The 21,683-nt window shown below is 45.0% G+C and overlaps 1 protein-coding gene across 1 annotated transcript in view; it reads right to left on the reverse strand.

The window, feature by feature from the left end:
- mboat2b (membrane bound O-acyltransferase domain containing 2b) overlaps positions 1-21,683 on the reverse strand; it is a 67,526-nt gene that overhangs the window by 7,871 nt on the left and 37,972 nt on the right. Inside the window, exons 2-8 of the mRNA XM_036975606.1 lie at positions 19,699-19,844; positions 8,669-8,746; positions 3,450-3,545; positions 3,180-3,235; positions 2,113-2,167; positions 1,517-1,703; positions 958-1,150 (exon numbers count right to left, since the gene is read on the reverse strand). Coding sequence (XP_036831501.1) covers positions 958-1,150; positions 1,517-1,703; positions 2,113-2,167; positions 3,180-3,235; positions 3,450-3,545; positions 8,669-8,746; positions 19,699-19,844 — 811 coding nt within the window. The remainder of the gene's footprint in view (positions 1-957; positions 1,151-1,516; positions 1,704-2,112; positions 2,168-3,179; positions 3,236-3,449; positions 3,546-8,668; positions 8,747-19,698; positions 19,845-21,683) is intronic.

Here is a 21,683-nt window from a genome sequence, read left to right on the forward strand (position 1 = left end):
TAGTGATGATAACATCATTATAGACATTCATTTATGTTATTAACATCAGATCATCCATCATCCTAATAACAGAGTATTAATATCAAAGTGCAGGACAATACAGAAGCTATACATCATGTTTATGACCAGTAAAGTGAAGCACCATATTCCTTTGAGCTCCTGCAGAAGGCAGTGTGGAACAACATGACAATGAGGCGGTGCATCCGTTCCCTCTGTGTGTGTGTGTGTGTGTGTGTGTGTGTGTGTGTGTGTGTGTGTGTGTGTGTGTGTGTGTGTGTGTGTGTATGTGTATATATATATATGTGTGTGTGTGTATATGTGTGTGTGTGTATATGTGTGTGTGTGTGTACAGAGAAGCAACGAGTGAGTCCCACCTCTACCTGCTTGTTATCACCATACTCTCACACCTTGCTGCAAACAAACACACGCATGCACACCTTGTTACAAACACTTCCATGATTAATTCAGCACTCCTCTCGTGTGGACATTGCAGACCCTAAGAATAACAAGGCCATATTTTGGATATCGGTGAGGAGAAGCTGAATTTCTGAAGTCAATGATGCTACCTCCATTTGAGAGGTTTCAAATACAACCGGCACATTAACAGTCAACGGATTCAGGGAAACTAAACTGCTGATCGAAGTTGGACTGATTTCATCACCTTTAAAGCTCATCTGTTCTCAGTCTGGGAGGGGTAACTTATCAACATGGAATAATGGAGGATATTATAGCTGAGAATTGTTTTCAGGGTCAATCAATGAAAACAAGCCTAAAGATGGAGCTTTACAATGGAGAACTGTCTACGACTACATCACGACTCTCCTTCCTTCTCCCACACTCCCCATCATGGATTTGAAAATGTTGGATTGGTTTAAACATTGGTTGAAGGGCAAGTGCACACTTCGAAAGAAGGGTGGAGAATCAGACGGCAGCCTATGGAAGAGAGAGAGGACCCACCCAGTGTCCAGACGAAGTAGTACTTGGGCCGGGTGGTCAGCATGGACAGGTAGAGGTAGACCACCTGGGCGTAGAAGGGCGTGGTGGCGATGAAGTCGTCGTCGATGTTCCGTTCCACAGGGAACACTTTACACACGGACAGGAAAACCATGAGGGAGAAGAAACAGGTGGCCAGTTTACGGACGACTTCAATCTGAGGAATGGGAGGGGGGGGGGGGGGGGGAAACGTCAGCCATTAAAAACCGTGTGTCTCAAGTGGAACTCTATTCCCTATTTAGTGCACTGCTTTTGACCAGGGCCCACGGGAATAGGGTGCCATTTGGGACTCACATCGGCAATGTATAATTGAGCTCTTCGCAAGAAAAGACAAAAGACAGCCATGTTGCTATTCCTTCAGTGAATAGGGAATACTGTGCATTTACTACACAGCAATGGTGTCCTCTTAGAAAGAATGTTTCAGACAAGCATTGGTAATAGTTGGCGTGTTTTAAAAGCAGAGCATGCTGCCCATTTGGTAACTTTCCAAAACATCATAGTGGCATTTGAGACCAATGCTTACGTTTGGGGAGGGGTCCGCTTGTTTGTGCCTGCCATTGGCCTTCCCATTTGTCTGCTGGTCTCTATGGCGACGGCAGGGCGTACCCTCAATGAAGGCGATGTAATCGTTGTAAGAGCAGGTGGGGCCGGCCAGGATGCCCATGAAGTTGCAGTTGTAGCTGAAGTACTCAAGCAGACTGGGCATTCTCCTACAGGGGAGGATGGAAGAGACACAGAGACAGTCATAACACAGTCATTACAGTGAATGGGGGAGACAGTCAACATAGAGATAGTGACAACTTTGACACAAAAGGGACTCACGGAAACCATCACAACACGGTCGCCCAGTCATTACAGTGACAGTACAGACTGTGATGCTGACTGATACAGGCATAGTTAGAATCCACAAAGACTCTCTCTACCTCTCTCAAGATAAATAATGTAACTAAAGGCATTTTTAAATAACCTTTTAAAAAGAGCTACATGAAATGCCTATGGCTAGAGACTACGGGTCGGTTTTGGAATTCAGCCACTACAGAGCCAGAGCGTCCTTACATGATCATACAGGAAGCTGCCATTTTCTGCTCAAATGAACAAAAACATACGTGTAAAACATACTTTATAGCCAGGATTTTCTGATTTGGAGTCAGCTGCTCCTCTTTCCGGCACATTCCTGTTGGGGGGAGAGACGCAGAGACGAACACATATGTAATGCTTGCTTTTGGTCAGGGTGGTTTGTGTTCAAGATACTCACTTTGACTTTCCAATGTATTGGAACGAAAACATTTCATAACAGTACATATGGTTGACAAGGGTGAGGCCACCATTCCATGCCCATAGACTTCATCCCAGAGAGAGGCAGTGTTCTGAGAAGTCAGTGCTGTCCTGTCCTCTCCTGTGACTGTCCAGTGTGGGTAATGATATCCATTACGTCACAGTGGTCGGTCTCGCTCTCTCGCACTCTTTGTAGATCCCTGCTGATCTAAGGGCTAAGTAACAGATGCTAAACTTCCAGAAAGTTTGGAGCCCCGTTGTCTCGCCAACCCCGCTTGTTGCACACCACACCCTGGGGATGAGGCGACCGGAGGGAAGCGGGCCGAATAATTCTGAGTTGTTTATGGGGGCCATTACTCTGATAACAAGATAAGTACAGCTAATCAGCTCATTATATTACAGCCTAATGCCTGCTAGGGACTGGAGCCACATGTGACACAGGCCATCCCTCATCCCTGTGTGTGTGTGTGTGTGTGTGTGTGTGTGTGTGTGCGCGCGCATGCGTGGCAAGCTATTTGTTTTGATGAAGCTATTGCTCCTTATTCTCTCGAACACATACTTTCTATTCTGCTTTCTTCTTCTCTTTTAGTTTTGGTCTGTGTGGCAGTTATCAGAGCACAACAGAATGTGTACTCATAAACGTACTGGGAACACAGCCTTATGATCCCGACTCCTCCACATTTCTATGGCGAAATGGAGTAAGTATGTGAGATGTTCCAGTGATGTGGGGGTATTAAACATGCCATAACGTTGGAGGTGATGTGAGGAATATCCCATGACGTTACTAGTGCATGACTTCTGTCTTTTGGTCCATCTGACATCAGAGGAGGAGACAGGCTTATGTGATTAATCCAGAAATATATTCTCTACGTCTGGTTTGAAGGGGGGGAAAAAAAGCTCCTTTTACTTACCATCGTGGATTTCAAACGTCAAGCTGGTGATCTTCTGTGTTATCACCATCATAGGCCTATGGAGAGAGAGGGAGACAGAGACAGAGAGAGTAAGAGAGAGTGAAAGTGTAAAAGAGACTAGGGGTAGAGGAAATGAAATGAGGGATCATAAGCAAAAGCTATATTAGGATATAAAGCCGTGCCATGAATTCAGGCATGGTTTCACACAATCTTCCGACACAATGTTACATGAGGACATCGGGGCATTGTATTACCGCACTCGAGTCTTACCCTGTGAAGTCAGCAGAGTACATGCCATAGTCGAAGACGTACACACGCGTGATCTGGCAGAAGCTTAGATACCCCAGGGCCACCACCAAACAGTATCTGAGAATAAAGACAGACAAAAATCACAATAGCTCACGACTAGGGCTGGGAATTGCCAGGGACCTCATGGTACAATATTATCACGATACTTAGTTGCCGATAAGATATGTACTGCGATTTTCACGATGCTATTTGTATTGAGATTCAATACTGCGATTAGATGTTCCAAACATATTCTTCACTACATGCCTGCTGCAGAGAGATGAAATAATGAATCAGAAAACAAGTTTTGATAATTTAGGGAAATACAAAGTTGGAAGTTTACATACACTTTAGCCAAATACATTTAAACTCAGTTTTTCCACAATTCCTGGCATTTAATCCTCGTAAAAATTCCCTGTTTTAGGTCAGTTAGGATCACCACTTTATTTTAAGAATGTGAAATGTCAGAATAATAGTAGAGAGAATGATTTATTTGAGCTTTTATTTCTTTCATCACATTCCCAGTGGGTCAGAAGTTTACATACAGTTAATTAGTATTTGGTAGCATTGCCTTTAAATTGTTTAACTTGGGTCAAATGTTTCGGGTAGCCGTCCACAAGCTTCCCACAATAAGTTGGGTGAATTTTGGTCCATTCCTCCTGACAGAGCTGGTGTAACTGAGTCAGGTTTGTTGGCCTCCTTGCTCGCACACGCTTTTTCAGTTCTGCCCACAAATTTCTATAGAATTGAGGTCAGGCCCCTCCAATATCTTGTTGCCACAACTTTGGAAGAATGCTTGGGGTCATTGTCCATTTGGAAGCTTGTGACCAAGCTTTAACTTTCTGACTGAAGTCTTCAGATGTTGCCTCAATATATCCACATAATTTCCCTTCCTCATGAAGCCATCTATTTTGGGAAGTGCACCAGTCCCTCCTGCAGCAAAGCAGCCCCACAACATGATGCTGTCACCCCTGTGCTTCATGTTTGGGATGACGTTCTTTGGCTTGCAAGCCTCCCCTCCCCTTTTTCCTCCAAAAATAACAATGGTCATTATGGCCAAACAGTTCTATTTTTGTTTTACATCAGACCAGAGGACATTTCTCTAAAAGGTACGATCTTTGTCCCCATGTGCAGTTGTAAACTGGCTTTTTTATGGCGGTTTTGGAGCAGTGGCTTCTTCCTTGCTGTGCGGCCTTTCAGGTTATATCGATATAGGACTCGTTTTACTGTGGATATCGATACTTTTGTACCTGTTTCCTCCAGCATCTTCACAAGTCCTTTGCTGCTGTTCTGGGATAGATTTGCACTTTTCGCACCAAAGTAGATTCATCTCTAGGAGACAGAACACGTCTCCTTCCTGAGCGGTATGACGGCTGCGTGGTCCCATGGTGTTTATACTTGCGTACTATAGTTTGTACATATGAACGTGGTACCTTCAGGCGTTTGGAAATTGCTACCATGGATGAACCAGACCTGTGGAGGTCTACAATTTTTTTTCTGAGGTCTTGGCTGATTTCTTTTGATTTTCCTTATGACGTCAAGCAAAGAGGCACCGAGTTAGAAGGTAGGCCTTGAAAAACATACACAGGTACACCTCCAATTGACTCAAATGATGTCAAATTAGCCTATCAGAAGCTTCTAAAGCCATGACATAATTTTCTGGAATTTACCAAGCTGTTTAAGAATTTACCCACTACATGGACATTTGGTCTGGGATGGCAGAATCGTGGCATAAGACGACTAATATCCTACAGTCTGTGCTGGCCGAAAGGTGACAAAAGACGAGGTCTCCATGGAGACAGAGCTGTTGAGCATGGGTATCATAATCATTCCGTAAACATCCCAGCAGGACGTAGAGCAGCTCGTCTCTGTCAGTAAGTCAGCCAGCCAGTCAGTCACACACCTACTCCTGCGGCCTCATTATCGAACAGAGGGATCTAGCGGGTGCTCTGTGTTGCTCCGTGTTGATCTTCATGCACTAGCTTAAAGCTTGGTATGTCCTTAATAGGCACATCTCTGTACATCTCCCTCTCTCAGCCCCATCTACACTTAGCCTACCCTCTCTTTCTTACGGCAAAAATCGTGGCAAAAAATTGCAAAACTTGTCTGTGCAGTCTGTGCAGGCCATGGATATGGAGCTGTTGAGCATGGGTATAATAATCAACCCATAATCATTTCAACAGGACACATTTAGTCAGTCACTCAGCCAGCCAGTCATTCAGCTAGCCAGCCGGCCAGTCAGCCAGTCAGTGAGCTAGCCAGTCAGCTAGCCAGCCGGCCGGCCAGCCAGTCAGTGAGCTAGCCAGTGAGCCAGTGAGCCAGTCAGTCAGTCAGCTAGCCAGCCGGCCAGTCAGTCAGCTAACCAGCCAGCCAGCCAGCCAGTCAGTGAGCCAGTCAGTCAGTCAGCTAGCCAGCCTGCCAGTCAGCCAGTCAGTCAGCTAGCCAGCCGGCCAGTCAGCCAGTCAGTGAGCTAGCCAGCCAGCCAGCCAGTCAATCAGTCAGTGAGCTAGCCATTCAGCCAGTCACCCACCTGCTCCTGCTGTCTCATTATTGAGCAGAGCGGGGATCTAGCGGGTGCTCTGTGGTGCTCTGGCACATCTCTCTCCATCTCCCTCTCTCAGCCTCATCTACAACAAGCCTACCCTCTCCTTATTACTTCCTCCCTCGCTCTCGCTCCTTGTCTTTCACACCCTCTTCCCCAGTCTCTTCCACCCTCTCTCTCTCCCTTTTCCTCCCTCCCTCCTCTCTCTGGCAGTGCTCTGAACTCAGTTAGGAGGCACAGTGGATAGTGGCTCTGTTACTCCCAGACAGCCTCCCAAAAAACACCCTATTTCCTATTTAGTTCACTATTTTTGACCAGGGCCCACAGGGGGTGGAAATATGGTGTCATTTGGGACACACAGCCTCTAAATCATCAGAGAGGAGACGATTATATCTCACAGCCTGCACAGTCCATACACGTGCACAACCCACACACACAGGAAGAGAGGAAATGTGTGTGTGTGTGTGTGTGTGTGTGTGTGTGTGTGTGTGTGTGTGTGTGTGTGTGTGTGTGTGTGTGTGTGTCCGTGGCAGGGAAGGCATGTTAAGTCTCAAAGAGTACACCACACTCTCAGTCTTCACACACACTCCATGGCGATGACTCATGCAGTCAAGCTCCCTGCAGACTATGAGGGTCAGGAAGGAGAGACTAGGGCGGAGGGGGAAGGATAAGGAGAGAGGAAAGGAGGAGACTACTAGCTCCTTCAGCAGCACTGTGAGAACCTGTGACTGTGAATGCACCTGAAGACACCTCTGGGCTATGTCAGCCAGACAGCTACCACCATCTCTTCCTCCTCCTCCTCCTCCGCTGACTGAGCTCTCCTCCAAGATAAGCAAAGGAGTCAAGCAAAACATTTTCGAATCAATGTTGGAGGCATATGTGCTGCCATTTACAGATCAATCTAATTTCTCAGAGGGGAACTATGGGAAGGGAAAAAAGATTGTTGTGGCCCCTCGTTTTTGGCAGAGGCCCAAGATAAGTGGCGAGCCAGGCAATGGTTGCGTCCCAAATGGCACTCTATTCCTTATATTCATATAATGCACTGCTTTTGACCAGGGCACATAGGGTGCCATTTGGGACCCAGCCAATCTCTTGCCCACGCAACTGACGAGAGAGACAGAAAGAAACAACAGCAATCTATGCCGACCTGTTCATTCCTCTTTTTTTCTCCAAAGTATCAACTGAACATCAAAGTAATCGATTAGGCAGTGAAATTAGTATTCTCCACAATTAGTTTCCTCCGGGCCTGTAGATGGGGCCTGGGCATCAAGTAAGCCTAGTTAGCAACCCCCCTAGAGAGGTGCCCCAGCTGGGCTAGCAAAGGAGAGAGACAAGGGGTGAGCTGGAGTAGGCTCTTATGCATGGATGCGCTCCTCTGAAAACAACTGGTGCCTCGAGGTAGGTGGAGGACACAGCCAGCGGTAAGACACAGGAGGCCAAAGGGGAAGTAATAATTGGAGGATGTTATTACAGTAATCGCGAAGCCAGAGAAAAAAAGAAAAAATGTCCGCCAACAGCTGGTGAGCAACAGGACGGAATGATGGCCATGATGGCCTCCCCTCCGCTATCAGACAGATAATGACATACTGTGGGACCAAGCACGCACACACAAATAAATTATGATTTATCACACCTTTACTGCTCCAATTATTACTTCCAAGAGAAGGAGCAATTTGTTCCAATGACCTCTGCATGTACAAGTTAAATATAAATAGGACAAATTAAAGAGGGTGGGGTGGGGTTAGCACATGAAGATGAACTCCCAGAGATTGAATTGATGCTGAGATGGGTCTGTTACTTGAACCCTGTGAAGCATTTATTTGGGCTGCAATTTCTGAGGCTGGTAACTCTAATGAACTTATCCTCTGCAGCAGAGGTAACTCTGGGTCTTCCTTTCCTGTAGTGGTCCTTATGAGAGCCAGTTTCCTCATAGAGTTCTTGAAATTTTCCGTATTGACTGACCTTCATGTCTTAAAGTAATGATAGACTGTCGTTTCTCTTTGCTTATTTCAGCTGTTCTTGCCATAATATGGACTTAGTCTTTTACCAAATAGGGCTATATTCTGTATACCCCACCTACCTTGTCACAACACAACTGATTGGCTCAAACGCATTAAGGAAAGAAATTCCACAAATCAACTTTTAACAAGGCACACCTGTTAATTGAAATGCATTCCAGGTGACTTCCTCATGAAGCTGGTTGAGAGAATGCCAAGAGTGTGCAAAACTGTCATCAAGGCAAAGGATGGCTACTTTGAAGAATCTCAAATATAAAATATATATTGATTTGTTTAACACTTTTTTGGATACTAAATGATTACATGTGTGTTATTTCATAGTGTTGATGTCTTCACTACTATTCTACAATGTCGAAAATAGTAATAATAAAGAAAAATCCCTGGAATGAGTAGGTGTTCCCAAACTTTTCACTGGTACTTTATATGTCTGGGTTCTCCAGGGGGATTTGAACATTATTGGTCCAGCAGCAGCGGCCGCTCTAGAGGCAGTACAGCATGTCACCTGCGGCCAGTCTACACATCATCATTCAGACAGGCCTTCAGAAACGACTCTCACCCTGAACCACACACACACACACACACACACACACACACACACACACACACACACACACACACACACACACACACAGAGGACTTACTTGTGCATGTGTTCCACTCCTGTTAGGATCATGATGCCATAGGTGAGCCCACTCTGAACCAGAAAGTGGAGAGCATACCTGAAACACATAGGAGAGATAAGTGATTAACAGTTTAATCAATCATACACATAATACCCACTATTTCTACTCTCCCACGATGTCTCCATTTCCCTCCACTTTTGTCCCTCTTCCCCGCCACCCTCCCTTCCTCTCTTTCCCCTCCATCCTCCCTCTCCCACTTTCCCTCCATCCTCCCTCTCCCACTTTCCTTCGATCCTCCCTCGCTCGCTTTCTCTCCATCCTCCCTCTCCCCCTTTCCCTCCATCCTCCCCCTCTCTCTCGCTCCCTCCATCCTCCCTCTCTCTCTTTCCCTCCATCCTCCCCCTCTCTTTCCCTCCATCCTTCCTCTCTCTCTCTCAATGCTCCCTTTCTCTCACTCAATCCTCCCTGTCCCCTGTGCCATATAAATCAGACAGATTGACCCGCAACTGACCCTTAGTCATTACCCTGCAGCAGAGACAGAAAGAGGTCTATTTCTTCACCCTTTTTGTAAAACATTTACAACGGGTCATATGAAGCTTTTCTCTGTAAAGCTAACTTTGAAATCAAACGTTTTTGTATGGTGTATAATTGTTTTCTCTCTTTTCATGGTCAGTGTCCTTTTTCAGCGTTATGATATCCGTAACATGCATAACGGCTGTGAATGTTACGGATATTGATGTATCATATCTTCAGACTTTTACTAAAGCAATTGTTGATGTCTTGAAAAAAAGGATGTGTTCTAGCTAAGATTCTATTGGAAAATATATAATAAAAGCATTTCTCATACATGGCAGTACTCTTTTATTTAGATAGAAAGAGGAGAAAGAGTGTTTAGCAACAATATGTGAAGAATTTTTTTTCAAATTAAAGCACCCCAAAATATAGAGACTTCATCTAGCGTCCAGAAAAATGGATTGGCATTATAGGTACGTGGAGGTCCTGGGTTGGCGTGGTTTGGGGTTGTGAGGCCAGTTGGACGTACTGCCAAATTCTCTAAAACGACATTGGAGGCAGTTTAATGGTAGCGAAATGAACATTAAATTCTCTGGCAACAGCTCTGTTGGACATTCATTCAGCTCCCTAAAAACTTGAGACATCTGTGGCATTGTGTTGCAAAACCGCACATTTTAGAGTGGCCTTTTATTGTCCCCAGCACAAGGTGCACAAGTGTAATGATCCTGCTGTTTAATCAGCTTGTTGATATGCCAAACCTGTAAAGTGGATGGATTATGTAGGCAAATTAGAAATTATCACTAACAGGGATGTAAACATATTTGTGCACAACAATTGAGAGAAATAAGGTTTTTGTGTGTATGGAAAATTTCTGGGAGGAGAGCACAATCTCAACGATGTGCAATACAGGGAAGACATCCTCCTACCTCATGTGGTACCCTTCCTGCAGGCTCATCCTGACATGACCCTCCAGCATGACAATGCCACCAGCCATACTGCTCATTCTGTGTGTGATTTCGTGCAAGACAGGAATGTCAGTTCTGCCATGGCCAGCGAAGAGCCCGGATCTCAAATCCATTGAGCACGTCTGAGACCTGTTGCATCGGAGGGTGAGGGCTAGGGACATTCCCCCTCCCCAGAAATGTCCGGGAACTTGCAGGTGCCTTGGTGGAAGAGTGGGGTAACATCTCACAGCAAGAACTGGCAAATCTGGTGCAGTCCATGAGGAGGAGATGCACTGCAGTACTCAATGCAGCTGGTGGCCACACCAGATACTGACGTTACTTTTGACCCCCCCCCCCTTTGTTCAGGGACACATTATTACATTTGTTAGTCACATGTCTGTGGAACTTGTTCAGTTTATGTCTGTTGTTGAATCTTATGTTCATACAAATATTTACAAATGCTGGAAAAAAACACAGTTGACAGTGAGAGTTGTATATATAAATAAATAAATAAATAAATAAATAAATAAATAAATAAAGGGAACACTTAAACAACACAATGTAACTCCAAGTCAATCACACTTCTGTGAAATCAAACTGTCCACTTAGGAAGCAACACTGATTGACAATACATTTCACATGCTGTTGTGCAAATGGAATAGACAACAGGTGGAAATTATAGGCAATTAGCAAGACACCCCCAATAATGGAGTGGTTCTGCAGGTGGGGACCACAGACCACTTCTCAGTTCCTATGCTTCCTGGCTGATGTTTTGGTCACTTTTGAATGCTGGCGGTGCTTTCACTCTAGTGGTAACATGAGATGGAGTCTACAACCCACACAAGTGGCTCAGGTAGTACAGCTCATCCAGGATGGAACATCAATGCGAGCTGTGGCAAGAAGGTTTGCTGTGTCTGTCAGCGTAGTGTCCAGAGCATTGAGGCGCTACCAGGAGACAGGCCAGTACATCAGGAGACGTGGAGGAGGCCGTAGGAGGGCAACAACACAGCAGCAGGACCGCTACCTCCGCCTTTGTGCAAGGAGTAGCAGGAGGAGCACTGACAGAGCCCTGCAAAATGACCTCCAGCAGGCCACAAATGTGCATGTGTCTGCTCAAACGGTCAGAAACAGACTCCATGAGGGTGGTATGAGGGCCCGACGTCAACAGGTGGGGGTTGTGCCTACAGCCCAACACCGTGCAGGACGTTTGGCATCTGCCAGAGAACACCAAGATTGGCAAATTCCCCACTGGCGCCCTGTGCTCTTCACAGATGAAAGCAGGTTCACACTGATCACATGTGACAGACATGACAGAGTCTGGAGACGCCGTGGAGAACGTTCTGCTGCCTGCAACATCCTCCAGCATGACCGGTTTGGCGGTGGGTCAGTCATGGTGTGGGGTGGCTTTTCTTTGGGGGGCCGCACAGCCCTCCATGTGCTCGCCAGAGGTAGCCTGATTGCCATTAGGTACCGAGATGAGATCCTCAGACCCCTTGTGAGACCATATGCTGGTACGGTTGGCCCTGGGTTCCTCCTAATGCAAGACAATGCTACCTCATGTGGCTGGAGTGTGTCAGCAATTCCGGCAAGAGGAAGGCATTGATGCTATGGACTAGCCCGCCCGTTCCCCAGACCTGAATCCAATTGAGCACATCTGGGACCTCATGTCTCGCTCCATCCACCAACGCCACGTTGCACCACAGACTGTCCAGGAGTTGGCGGATGCTTTAGTCCAGGTCTGGGAGGAGATCCCTCAGGAGACCATCCGCCACCTCATCAGGAGCATGCCCAGGCATTGTAGGGAGGTCATACAGGCACGTGGAGGCCACACACACTACTGAGCCTAATTTTGACTTGTTTTAAGGACATTACATCAAAGTTGGATCAGCCTGTAGTGTGGTTTTCCACTTAAATTTTGAGTGTGACTCCAAATCCAGACCTCCATGGGTTGATAAATTTGATTTCCATTGATAATTTTTGTGCATTTTTGTGCATTGCCTTTAAATTGTTTAAATTTGGGTCAAACGTTTCGGGTAGCCATCCACAAGCTTCCCACAATAAGTTGGGTGAATTTTGGCCCATTCCTCCTGACAGAGCTGGTGTAACCGAGTCAGGTTTGTAGACCTCTTTGCTCGCACACGCTTTTTCAGTTCTGCCCACAAATGTTCTATAGGAATGAGGTCAGGGCTTTGGGATGGCCACTCCAATACCCTGACTTTGTTGTCCTTAAGCCATTTTGCCACAACTTTGGAAGAATGCTTGGGGTCATTGTCCATTTGGAAGTAACATTTCCGACCAAGCTTAAACTTTGTGATTGATGTCTTGAGATGTTGCTTCACTATATCCACATCATTTCCCATCCTCATGATGCCATCTATTTTGTGAAGTGCACCAGTCCCTCCTGCAACAAAGCACCCCCACAACATGATGCTGCCACCCCCATGCTTCACGGTTGGGATGGTGTTCTTCGACTTGCAAGCCTCCCCCTTTTTCCTCCAAACATAACTATGGTCATTATGGCCAAACAGTTCTATTTTTGTTTTACATCAGACCAGAGGACATTTCTCTAAAAGGTACGATCTTTGTCCCCATGTGCAGTTGCAAACCGTAGTCTGGCTTTCTTATGGCGGTTTTGGAGCAGTGGCTTCTTCCTTGCTGAGCAGCCTTTGAGGTTATGTCGATATAGGACCCATTTTACTGTGGATATAGATACTTTTGTACCTGTTTCCTCCGGCATATTCACAAGGTACTTTACTGTTGTTCTGGGATTGCTTTGCACTTTTTGCACCAAAGTACGTTCATCTAAAGGAGACAGAACGTGTCTCCTTCCTGAGCAGTATGACGGCTGCGTGGTCCCATGGTGTTAATACTTGCGCACTATTGTTTGAACAGATGAATGTGGTACCTTCAGGTGTTTGGAAATTAATTGCTCCCAAGGATGATCCAGACTTGTGGATGTCAAAAGAAAAAAATCTAAGGTCTTGGCTGATTTCTTTTGATTTTCCCATGATGTCAAGCAGAGGTACTGAGTTTGAAGGTAGGCTTGAAATACATCCACAGGTACACCTCCAATTGACTCAAATGATGTCAATTAGCCTATCAGAAGCTTCTAAAGCAATGACATCATTTTCTGGAATTTTCCAAGCTGTTTAAAGGTACAGTCAACTTAGTGTATGTAAACTTCTGTCACACTAGAATTGTGATACAGGGAATTATAAGTGAAAAAATCTGTCTGTAAACAACAACAAAAATGACTTGCACAAAGTAGATGTCCTAACCGACTTGCCAAAACTATAGTTAACAAGAAATTTGTGGAGTAGTTGAAAAACACATTTTAATGACTCCAACCTTAGTGTTTGTAAACTTCAGACTTCAACTGTATGCACACACACACACACACACACACACACACACACACACACACACACACACACACACACACACACACACTAAAGTTTGGGGTCACTTAGAAATGTCCTTGTTTTTGAAAGAAGAAAAAAAAATCCATTAAAATAACATCATTGATCAGAAATACAGTGTAGACATTGTTAATGTTGTAAATGACTATTGTAGCTGGAAATATTATATATCTTTTTATGGAATATCTACATAGGCGTACAGATGCCCATTATCAGCAACCATCATTCCTGTGTTCCAATGAGCTAATCCAAGTTAATAATTTAAAACAATAAATTGATCATTAGAAAAACCTTTTGCAATTATGTTAGCACAGCTGAAAACTGTTTTGCTGATTAGATGCAATAAAACTGACCTTCTTTAGACTTGTTGAGTATCGGCAGAGTTCCTCTGTCCAGTGTGCCCATCTTAATATTTTATTTTTATTGGCCAGTCTGAGAGATGGATTTTTCTTTGCAACTCTGCCTAGAAGGCTAGCATCCCGGAGTCACCTCTTCACTGTTGACGTTGAGACTGGGGTTTTACGGGTACTATTTAATGAATCTGTCAGTTGAAGACTTGTGAGGCATCTGTTTCTCAAACTAGATACTCCAATGTACTCCTCTTGCTCAGTTGTGCACCGGGGCCTCCCACTCCTCTTTCTATTCTGTTTAGAGACAGTTTGCACTGTTCTTTGAAGGGAGAGGTACACAGCGTTGTACAAGATCTTCAGTTTCTTGGCAATTTCTCACATGGAATAGCCTTTATTTCTCCGAACAAGAGTAGACTGACGAGTTCCAGAAGAAAGTCTTTGTTTCTGAAAATGTTGAGCCTGTATTCGAACCCACAAATGCTGATGCTCCAGAAGCAGAGCATCAGCATTTGGAGGAATGGCGCCGACAGAGATGGTTGCCTAACTTCAGGTCCTTAGAAAACTATGCAGCCCAGAAAATCTCAAGTGTTATTACATACAGCCGGAAAGAACTATTGGATATAAAAGTGATGTCAACTTACCAATAATACAGCCAGGAATTCGTCTTTCCTGAAGCGGATCCTTTGTTTTGACGTCCACTTTGGACATTGGATCTTATCCCAGAGGCCGACCCGAAACACGGTCGCCGCAGGAGAGGCAGACGGAGCAGCCTACTGGTCAGACTCAGAAGGTGAGCACACCATCCACCGCTTCTGAGCATATTAACTGCCAATGTCCAATCTCTAGATAACAAGGTGTATGACGTTAGGGCACAAGTTGCCTTCTAGAGAGACAGAGATTGTAACATTCTCTGTTTCACGGAAACATGGCTCACTCGGGATGTGTTGTCAGAGTCAGTACAACCACCCAGTTTCTTCATGCATCGCACCGACAGAAACAAACATCTCTCTGGTAAGAAGAAGGACGGGGGTGTCGCCTTATGATTAACGACTCATGGTGTAATAACAACAACATACAGGACCTCATGTCCTTTTGTTCACCTGACCTATAATTCCTTACAATCAAATGCCGATCGCATCATCTTCCAAGATAATTATCCGTGTATATCCCCCCCCCCCCCCAGCAGATACCTCGTTGGCCCTGAAAGAACTTCACTGGACTCTATGTAAACTGGTAACCATACATCCTGAGGCTGCATTTATTGTAGCTGGGGATTTTAAGAAAGCTAACCTGAGAACAAGACCTCCTAAATTCTATCAGCATATTGAATGTGCGACACAACCTGGTAGAATTCTGGATCATTGCTACTCTAATTTCCACGATGCATACAAAGCCCTGCCCCGCCCCCACTATTAAAACCTTTCCTCAAATCTGAACATGACTCAAATTTTGTTGCTTCCAGCCTAGTGACAGAAACTAAAACAGGAACCGCCCGTGTTCATGTCTTTCCAATGCTGGTCTGACCAATCGGAATCCACGCTTCAAGATTGCTTCGATCACGTGGACTGGGATATTCTCCGGATAGCCTCCGACAATAACATTGATTTATACATCGACTCGGTGAGCGAGTTTATTAGCAAGTGCATTGGAGATGTCGTACCCACTATGACTATTAAAACCTTTCCTTAGCAGAAACCGTGGATTGATAGCAGCATTCACACAAAACTGAAAGCGCAAACCACCCGCTTTTAATCATGGCAAGGCGACTGGAAACATGACCGAATACAAACAGTGTAGCTATTCCCTCCGCAAGGCAATCAAACAAGCAAAGCATGAGTATAGAGACAAAGTAGTCGCAATTCAACGGCTCAAACACGAGATGTATGTGGCAGGGTCTACAGTCAATTACGGATTACAAAAATAAAAAATAGCAAGGCAGCAACACTTGACAACACAGCATGGTAGCAATACAACATGACAACAACATGGTAGCAGCACAAAACATGGCACAAACATTATTGGGCACAGAAAACAGCACAAAGGGCAAGAAGATAGAGACAACAATACATCACACAAAGCAGCCACAACTTTCAGTAAGAGTGTCCATGATTGAGTCTTTGAATGAAGCGATTGAGATAAAACTGTCCAGTTTGAGTGTTTGTTGCAGCTCGTTCCCGTCGCTAGCTGCAGAGAACTGAAAGATGGCAACAAGATCATATTGTACAGAAATTTCATCAGGTAACATGAATACAAAGCCGAAAAGAGGTGTTTAGAATAGGATGGGGGGCCAAAAGTCTGTGTAACCAATAGAGTCAGAGTTCCGAGCGTGGGAACAAACTGTGTCTGGCCCACAGTTGGGTAAAGAAAGTTTGTAGTCATCAAAGCATGCAGGAGTCATTAAGCAACTAGCAAAATAACAAAATGAACATTACATTTTTTAAATATAACAACAACTTGGGGCTAGCCATTGTGAGTTTAGAGTCACTCGCCCCAACAGTGCATGTGTGCTGGAGCGAGTGAAAGCTTGGGAGAGAGAGAGGGGGGGGGGGGGGGGGTACCTGTACCAGAAAGGTACACCCTGATAATGGGCCACTGTACGCCTATGTAGATATTCCATTAAAAATCAGCTGTTTCTAGCTACAATAGTCATTTACAACATTAACAATGTCTACACCGTATTTCTGATCAATTTGATGTTATTTTAACGGGCTTTTCTTTCAAAAACAAGGACATTTCTAAGTGACCCCAAACTTCTGAACGGTATTGTGTGTGTGTGTGTGTGTGTGTGTGTGTGTGTGTGTGTGTGTGTGTGTGTGTGTGTGTGGTGGTATATAAACTTAGCAAAAAAAGAAACTTCCTTTCACTGTCAACTTCGTTTATTTTCAGCAAACTTAACTGAGACAAACTGAACAAGTTCCACAGACATGTGACTAACAGAAATTGAATAATGTGTCCCTGAACAAAGGGGGGGTCAAAATCAAAAGTAACAGTCAGTATCTGGTATGGCCACCAGCTGCATTAAGTACTGCAGTGCATTTCCTCCTCATGGACTGCACCAGATTTGCAGTTCTTGCTGTGAGATGTTACCCCACTCTTCCACCAAGGCACCTGCAAGTTCTAGGACATTTCTGGGGGGAAATGGCCCTAGCCCTCACCCTCCGATCCAACAGGTCCCAAACTTGCTCATTTGTATTGAGATCCGGGCTCTTCGCCGGCCATGGCAGAACACTGACATTACTGTCTTGCACGAAATCACGCACAGAACGATCAGTATGGCTGGTGGCATTGTCATGCTGGAGGGTCATGTCAGGATGAGCCTGCAGGTAGGGTACCACATGAGAGAGGAGGATGTCTTCCCTGTAACGCACAGCGTTGAGATTACCTGCAATGACAACAAGCTCAGTCAGATGATGCTGTGACACACCGCCCCAGACCATGACGGACCCTCCACTTCCAAATCGATCCCGCTCCGGAGTACAGGCCTCGGTGTAACGCTTATTCGGTCGATGATAAACACAAATCCGACAATCACCCCTGGTGAGACAAACCACGACCCCTCAGGGAAGAGCACTTTTTGTCAGTCCTGTCTGGTCCAGAGAAGGTGGGTTTGTGCTCATAGGGGACATTGATGTTGGTGATGTCTGGTGAGGACCTGCCTTACAACAGGCCTACAAACCCTCAGTCCAGCCTCTCTCAGCCTATTGCGGACAGTCTGAGCACTGATGGAGGGATTGTGTAGTCCTGGTGTAACTCGGGCAGGTGTGATGTTCAGATGTACCGATCCTGTGCAGGTGTTGTTACACGTGGTCTTCCACTGAAAGGACGATCAGCTGTCCGTCCTGTCTCCCTGTAGCGCTGTCTTAGGCGTCTCACAGTAGAGACATTGCAATTTATTCCCCTGGCACATTCACGCAGATGAGCAGGGACCCTGGGCATCTTTCTTTTGGTGTTATCCAGAGTCAGTAGAAAGGCCTCTTTAGTGTCCTAAGTTTTCATAACTGTGACCTTAATTGCCTACCTGTCTGTAAGCTGTCAGTGTCTTAACGACCGTTCCACAGTTGCATGTTCATTAATTGTTCATGGTTCATTGAACTAGCATGGGAAACAGTGTTTAAACCCTTTACAATGAAGATCTGTGAAGTTATTTGGATTTTTACAGATTATCTTTGAAAGACAGGGTCCTGAAAAAAGGGACGTTTCTTTTTTTGTTTTGAGTTTGTGTCATTTGCATATTCCCCTTTCATTCTCCCTCTTTATTTCCCTCCACGTCTCTTTGCCCCTCCCTCGCTTTCCCTCCACCCTTCTTTTCCTCCATCCTCCCTCAGTCTGTCTTTCCTCTGTGCCATTTGCCATGTTGTTGCCAGTCAGTAATGGGCCAAGGTTCATGTGCCCAGTCTGCCTACAGAGAACCATTTGTCCCTACATTAGCTTAATTTAACACACATTCACCCATAACACACACTCAACAGTGCGACTGGGTGCAGTTACATAGGAGCAATGCCAAAGTGGATACATACCCAACACCTCACAAGCACATTATTTAGTGCCTCACAGACTTTTTACCCAGTAATTGTTTCCATTGAAGACAATTAAGCATGCCCATTTGATCTAGTTTTAAGTTAAGAAAAAAAAAATTGGACACGTGTGGCAGTTTGTGGTCACAAAAGATTGCAATGTTTGCATGCCATTTTGTGGCAAGGAATTCATATTTTTCACAACATATTGCATGTTACGAACAACAACCCATATACAGTAAATGTGGCCCTGACTCCCTACATAGTACACTACTTTTGACCAGAGCCCTATGTTAATAGGGTGCCATTTGGGATGCACACCCTGTAAGTATGTGTGTGGCTCTAATGAGATCCTGCAGTTTACAGTGTTACAACTAAACGTCCTGGCACTCAGTCCTCGGTAGTGTCCCAAATGGCACCCTATTCCCTATTTAGTCCACTACTCGTCAAAAGAAGTGTACTACGTAGAGAATAATGGGACATTTGGGACACAAGCCTCATTTGCCCCATTGGTCCATCGACCTGTTTGTTTTATTAAAGCAGATCTGTTAATGAGAGAAATCTTTTTAGCAACACTGATAAAAATTTATTTAGTTCTGAGAGGAGAGCACTGGTCGGTGATGAGTCCAGCAGCATATTGACCTGATGATACATCAATTGGCGGACCCATATTGGCATGTCCTCCCTTGGTGCCCATGAATCAGGTTAGAGGGGGGCATCCTGTTATGGATGTTTTACATAAGGAATCACTGGTCCCTTATTAATTTCACTAATTTAACTATACTTGGAGGCAGTCAAAAGAGCTTCTTCAAAATACTAGCTTGCAAAAAAATAAATATATATTGCTTAAAATTCTATGAAATGTACACAGACTATGTCAGAGTATTTAATAACAGATAGTTGCCAAGAGGCAGCAGGTCCATATTTAACGAGGGCTTAAGAATATCCCTATTCATTGTCCCACTACCTATCCTATCCATTCACAGTCCTATTCAATATAACATCAGCGTGAGCAAAAACATCCTCTTGAACCTGAGAGCATCAGATGTGAACACCAATACGACACAACCATCTGGTTCTAACTCCGCTACTTACTCCCGTCTAAAGTTTCGCAAAACAAAATCAACTGCCCCCTATCAACCCATGCTCAGAGAAATTACCGCGGCCCGTTTATGCAGCAGCGCAGCAGAGTGCTTGGAATGGGGGTATCGTTTTCCCCTCTAAATCGACCCGTTTGGCCATCATGACACAGCGCGTGGAACCTGAGAATGTGTGTGGGTGTGTGTGTAGGCAGAGAGACGGACTCACCAGCCGAAACAGAAGAGAGCAAAGTAGAATCCCAGTAGCGTGGCCACCACATGTCTGACAAAGGGACTGGTCTTACTGGGATGGAGATAGAGACGGAACCCGAAGGCTGTCAACAGGGCAAACAGCTGGCACACAACAAAGTTCACCTGGAGAAAAGAGAGGGGGAGGTGGAGAAAGGAGAGAGAGGGGGAGGTGGCGAAAGGAGAGAGAGGGGGAGGTGGCGAAAGGAGAGAGAAGGATGGAAGGAGAGGGAGAGATGCACAAATTGTTATTGTGGATGGCACGTGTTGTTTTTCAGGACCATAATGTAGTTGTATGAAGTCAGAACACCAGATCAACAAGTCTTAACCAGAGAGATGAGGCACACAGCCGGGAATTTGGGATTCATTTAAAGCCCCTTCAGATGATAAGATCAGAAATCCAATGTTAACAGTGTGTGTTCCATTGACTTGCAGCAAATGACTGTGAAGATAATACATTCACGGAGATGTCCGTGACACCTGCGGATCCTTTTATATTCCGATCAACAAAACTGGTTCCAGAGATATGACGACATAGACTGGGGTCCAGTGTGGCTCAGTTGGTAGAGCATGGGGCTTGCAACGCCAGGTTTGTGGGTTTGATTCCCATAGGGTATGAAGATGTATGCACTCACTACTACTGTAAATTGCTCTGGATGAGACCATCTGCTAAATGACAAAATTGCAAAATGTCCCAAATGGTAGCTCGATTCTCCATAGACCACTGGGCCCTGGGCAAAGGTAGTGCACTATAGGGAACAGGCAAAATAGTTCCATTTTGGACTCAGGCAGTGGTTACCTTGCAAGATTAAGCAGAGACAATCAATCCACTACTTTATATCAAAAGGAGTGCCTTTGATTTTTTCCGGCCTGTGCAGTTCGGCGAGAGATGATCGTTAACCCCCCCCCCCCCCCCCCCAATGACGTGTTTCTGCGCACTAGCTTAGCTCGTCAACGTCACCTATAAGTGTGATCGGGGACATCTTATTGGAGAAGCAGTGTCTGCCTTCACACTGTGCTGTCTTTGCGCAGCCAACTAAAAGGCAGCTACTTCATGGGAACAAATCCATTGATTGAACTGTAATGTTACTAGCTACAGTGTCCAGATAGCTAGAGTGGTAAAGCATTTAGTGCTGTTTGCATTGAGCTGCACTTATTACCACCCCATTCGTTTCATATGAAGTGTGTTGGACTGCCTTGCTAACCTAATAAGCTAGTGTACATTATCAAACCTAACAAACTTTAGCTAGACTTAAAGGATGATTTAAAAAAAATATATATATATATATATATTTATTTTTTTTGACTATTATGCAGTTTTATTTTTTTAGTGAGAACAAGTATGATGAAAATGGTGGATTAGACAGGAAAAAGTGCCCTATTTTATTTTTTCTTGTCACTCCTGTCGGCTCCCCCACGTGGAGGTCCGTGCTCTCTAATTGGCTAAAAGTCGAGTTGTCGGCCACTGCCGAGCATTACAATTCTACAAGCAGAAACGTCAGTTTCGTTGGTACCAGGTCGGTACGTCTTTTGTTCTAGCAAGGGAAGGAACGGCCTGCTACTGTATCGGCAATCAGATTTTCTACGTGTTTCCTGCTTAACGTTTGGAAAGAGCAGACCTTGTGCACTTCTGGTAATACCTCGGTATGGTATGAAAATCTGGATACTGCCCAACCTTACATTATAGCTTGGTTGAACCATACTGAATGTGCAGCGACCATAGTCTAACGGTAACACTCCTGGCTACGACTCATGTACACTCCTCACACCACCGGATACCGGGGTTCAATTCCCAACTCCAATCCTTCAATCTGATTCTCCAACCCATCTGTATCCCCTCTGTCATTTCAGGACTGTCGAAATACACCACACAAACAAATGTAAAAACAGACTGAACACTGTTTCACTTGGTGAGTGCAGCTCTCAGTCAGGTCTAACCAGGCTACCACACAAGGATAACAGGGG

This window comes from Oncorhynchus mykiss, chromosome 4, assembly GCF_013265735.2.
Source record: "Oncorhynchus mykiss isolate Arlee chromosome 4, USDA_OmykA_1.1, whole genome shotgun sequence".
NCBI classification, from domain to species: domain Eukaryota; kingdom Metazoa; phylum Chordata; class Actinopteri; order Salmoniformes; family Salmonidae; genus Oncorhynchus; species Oncorhynchus mykiss.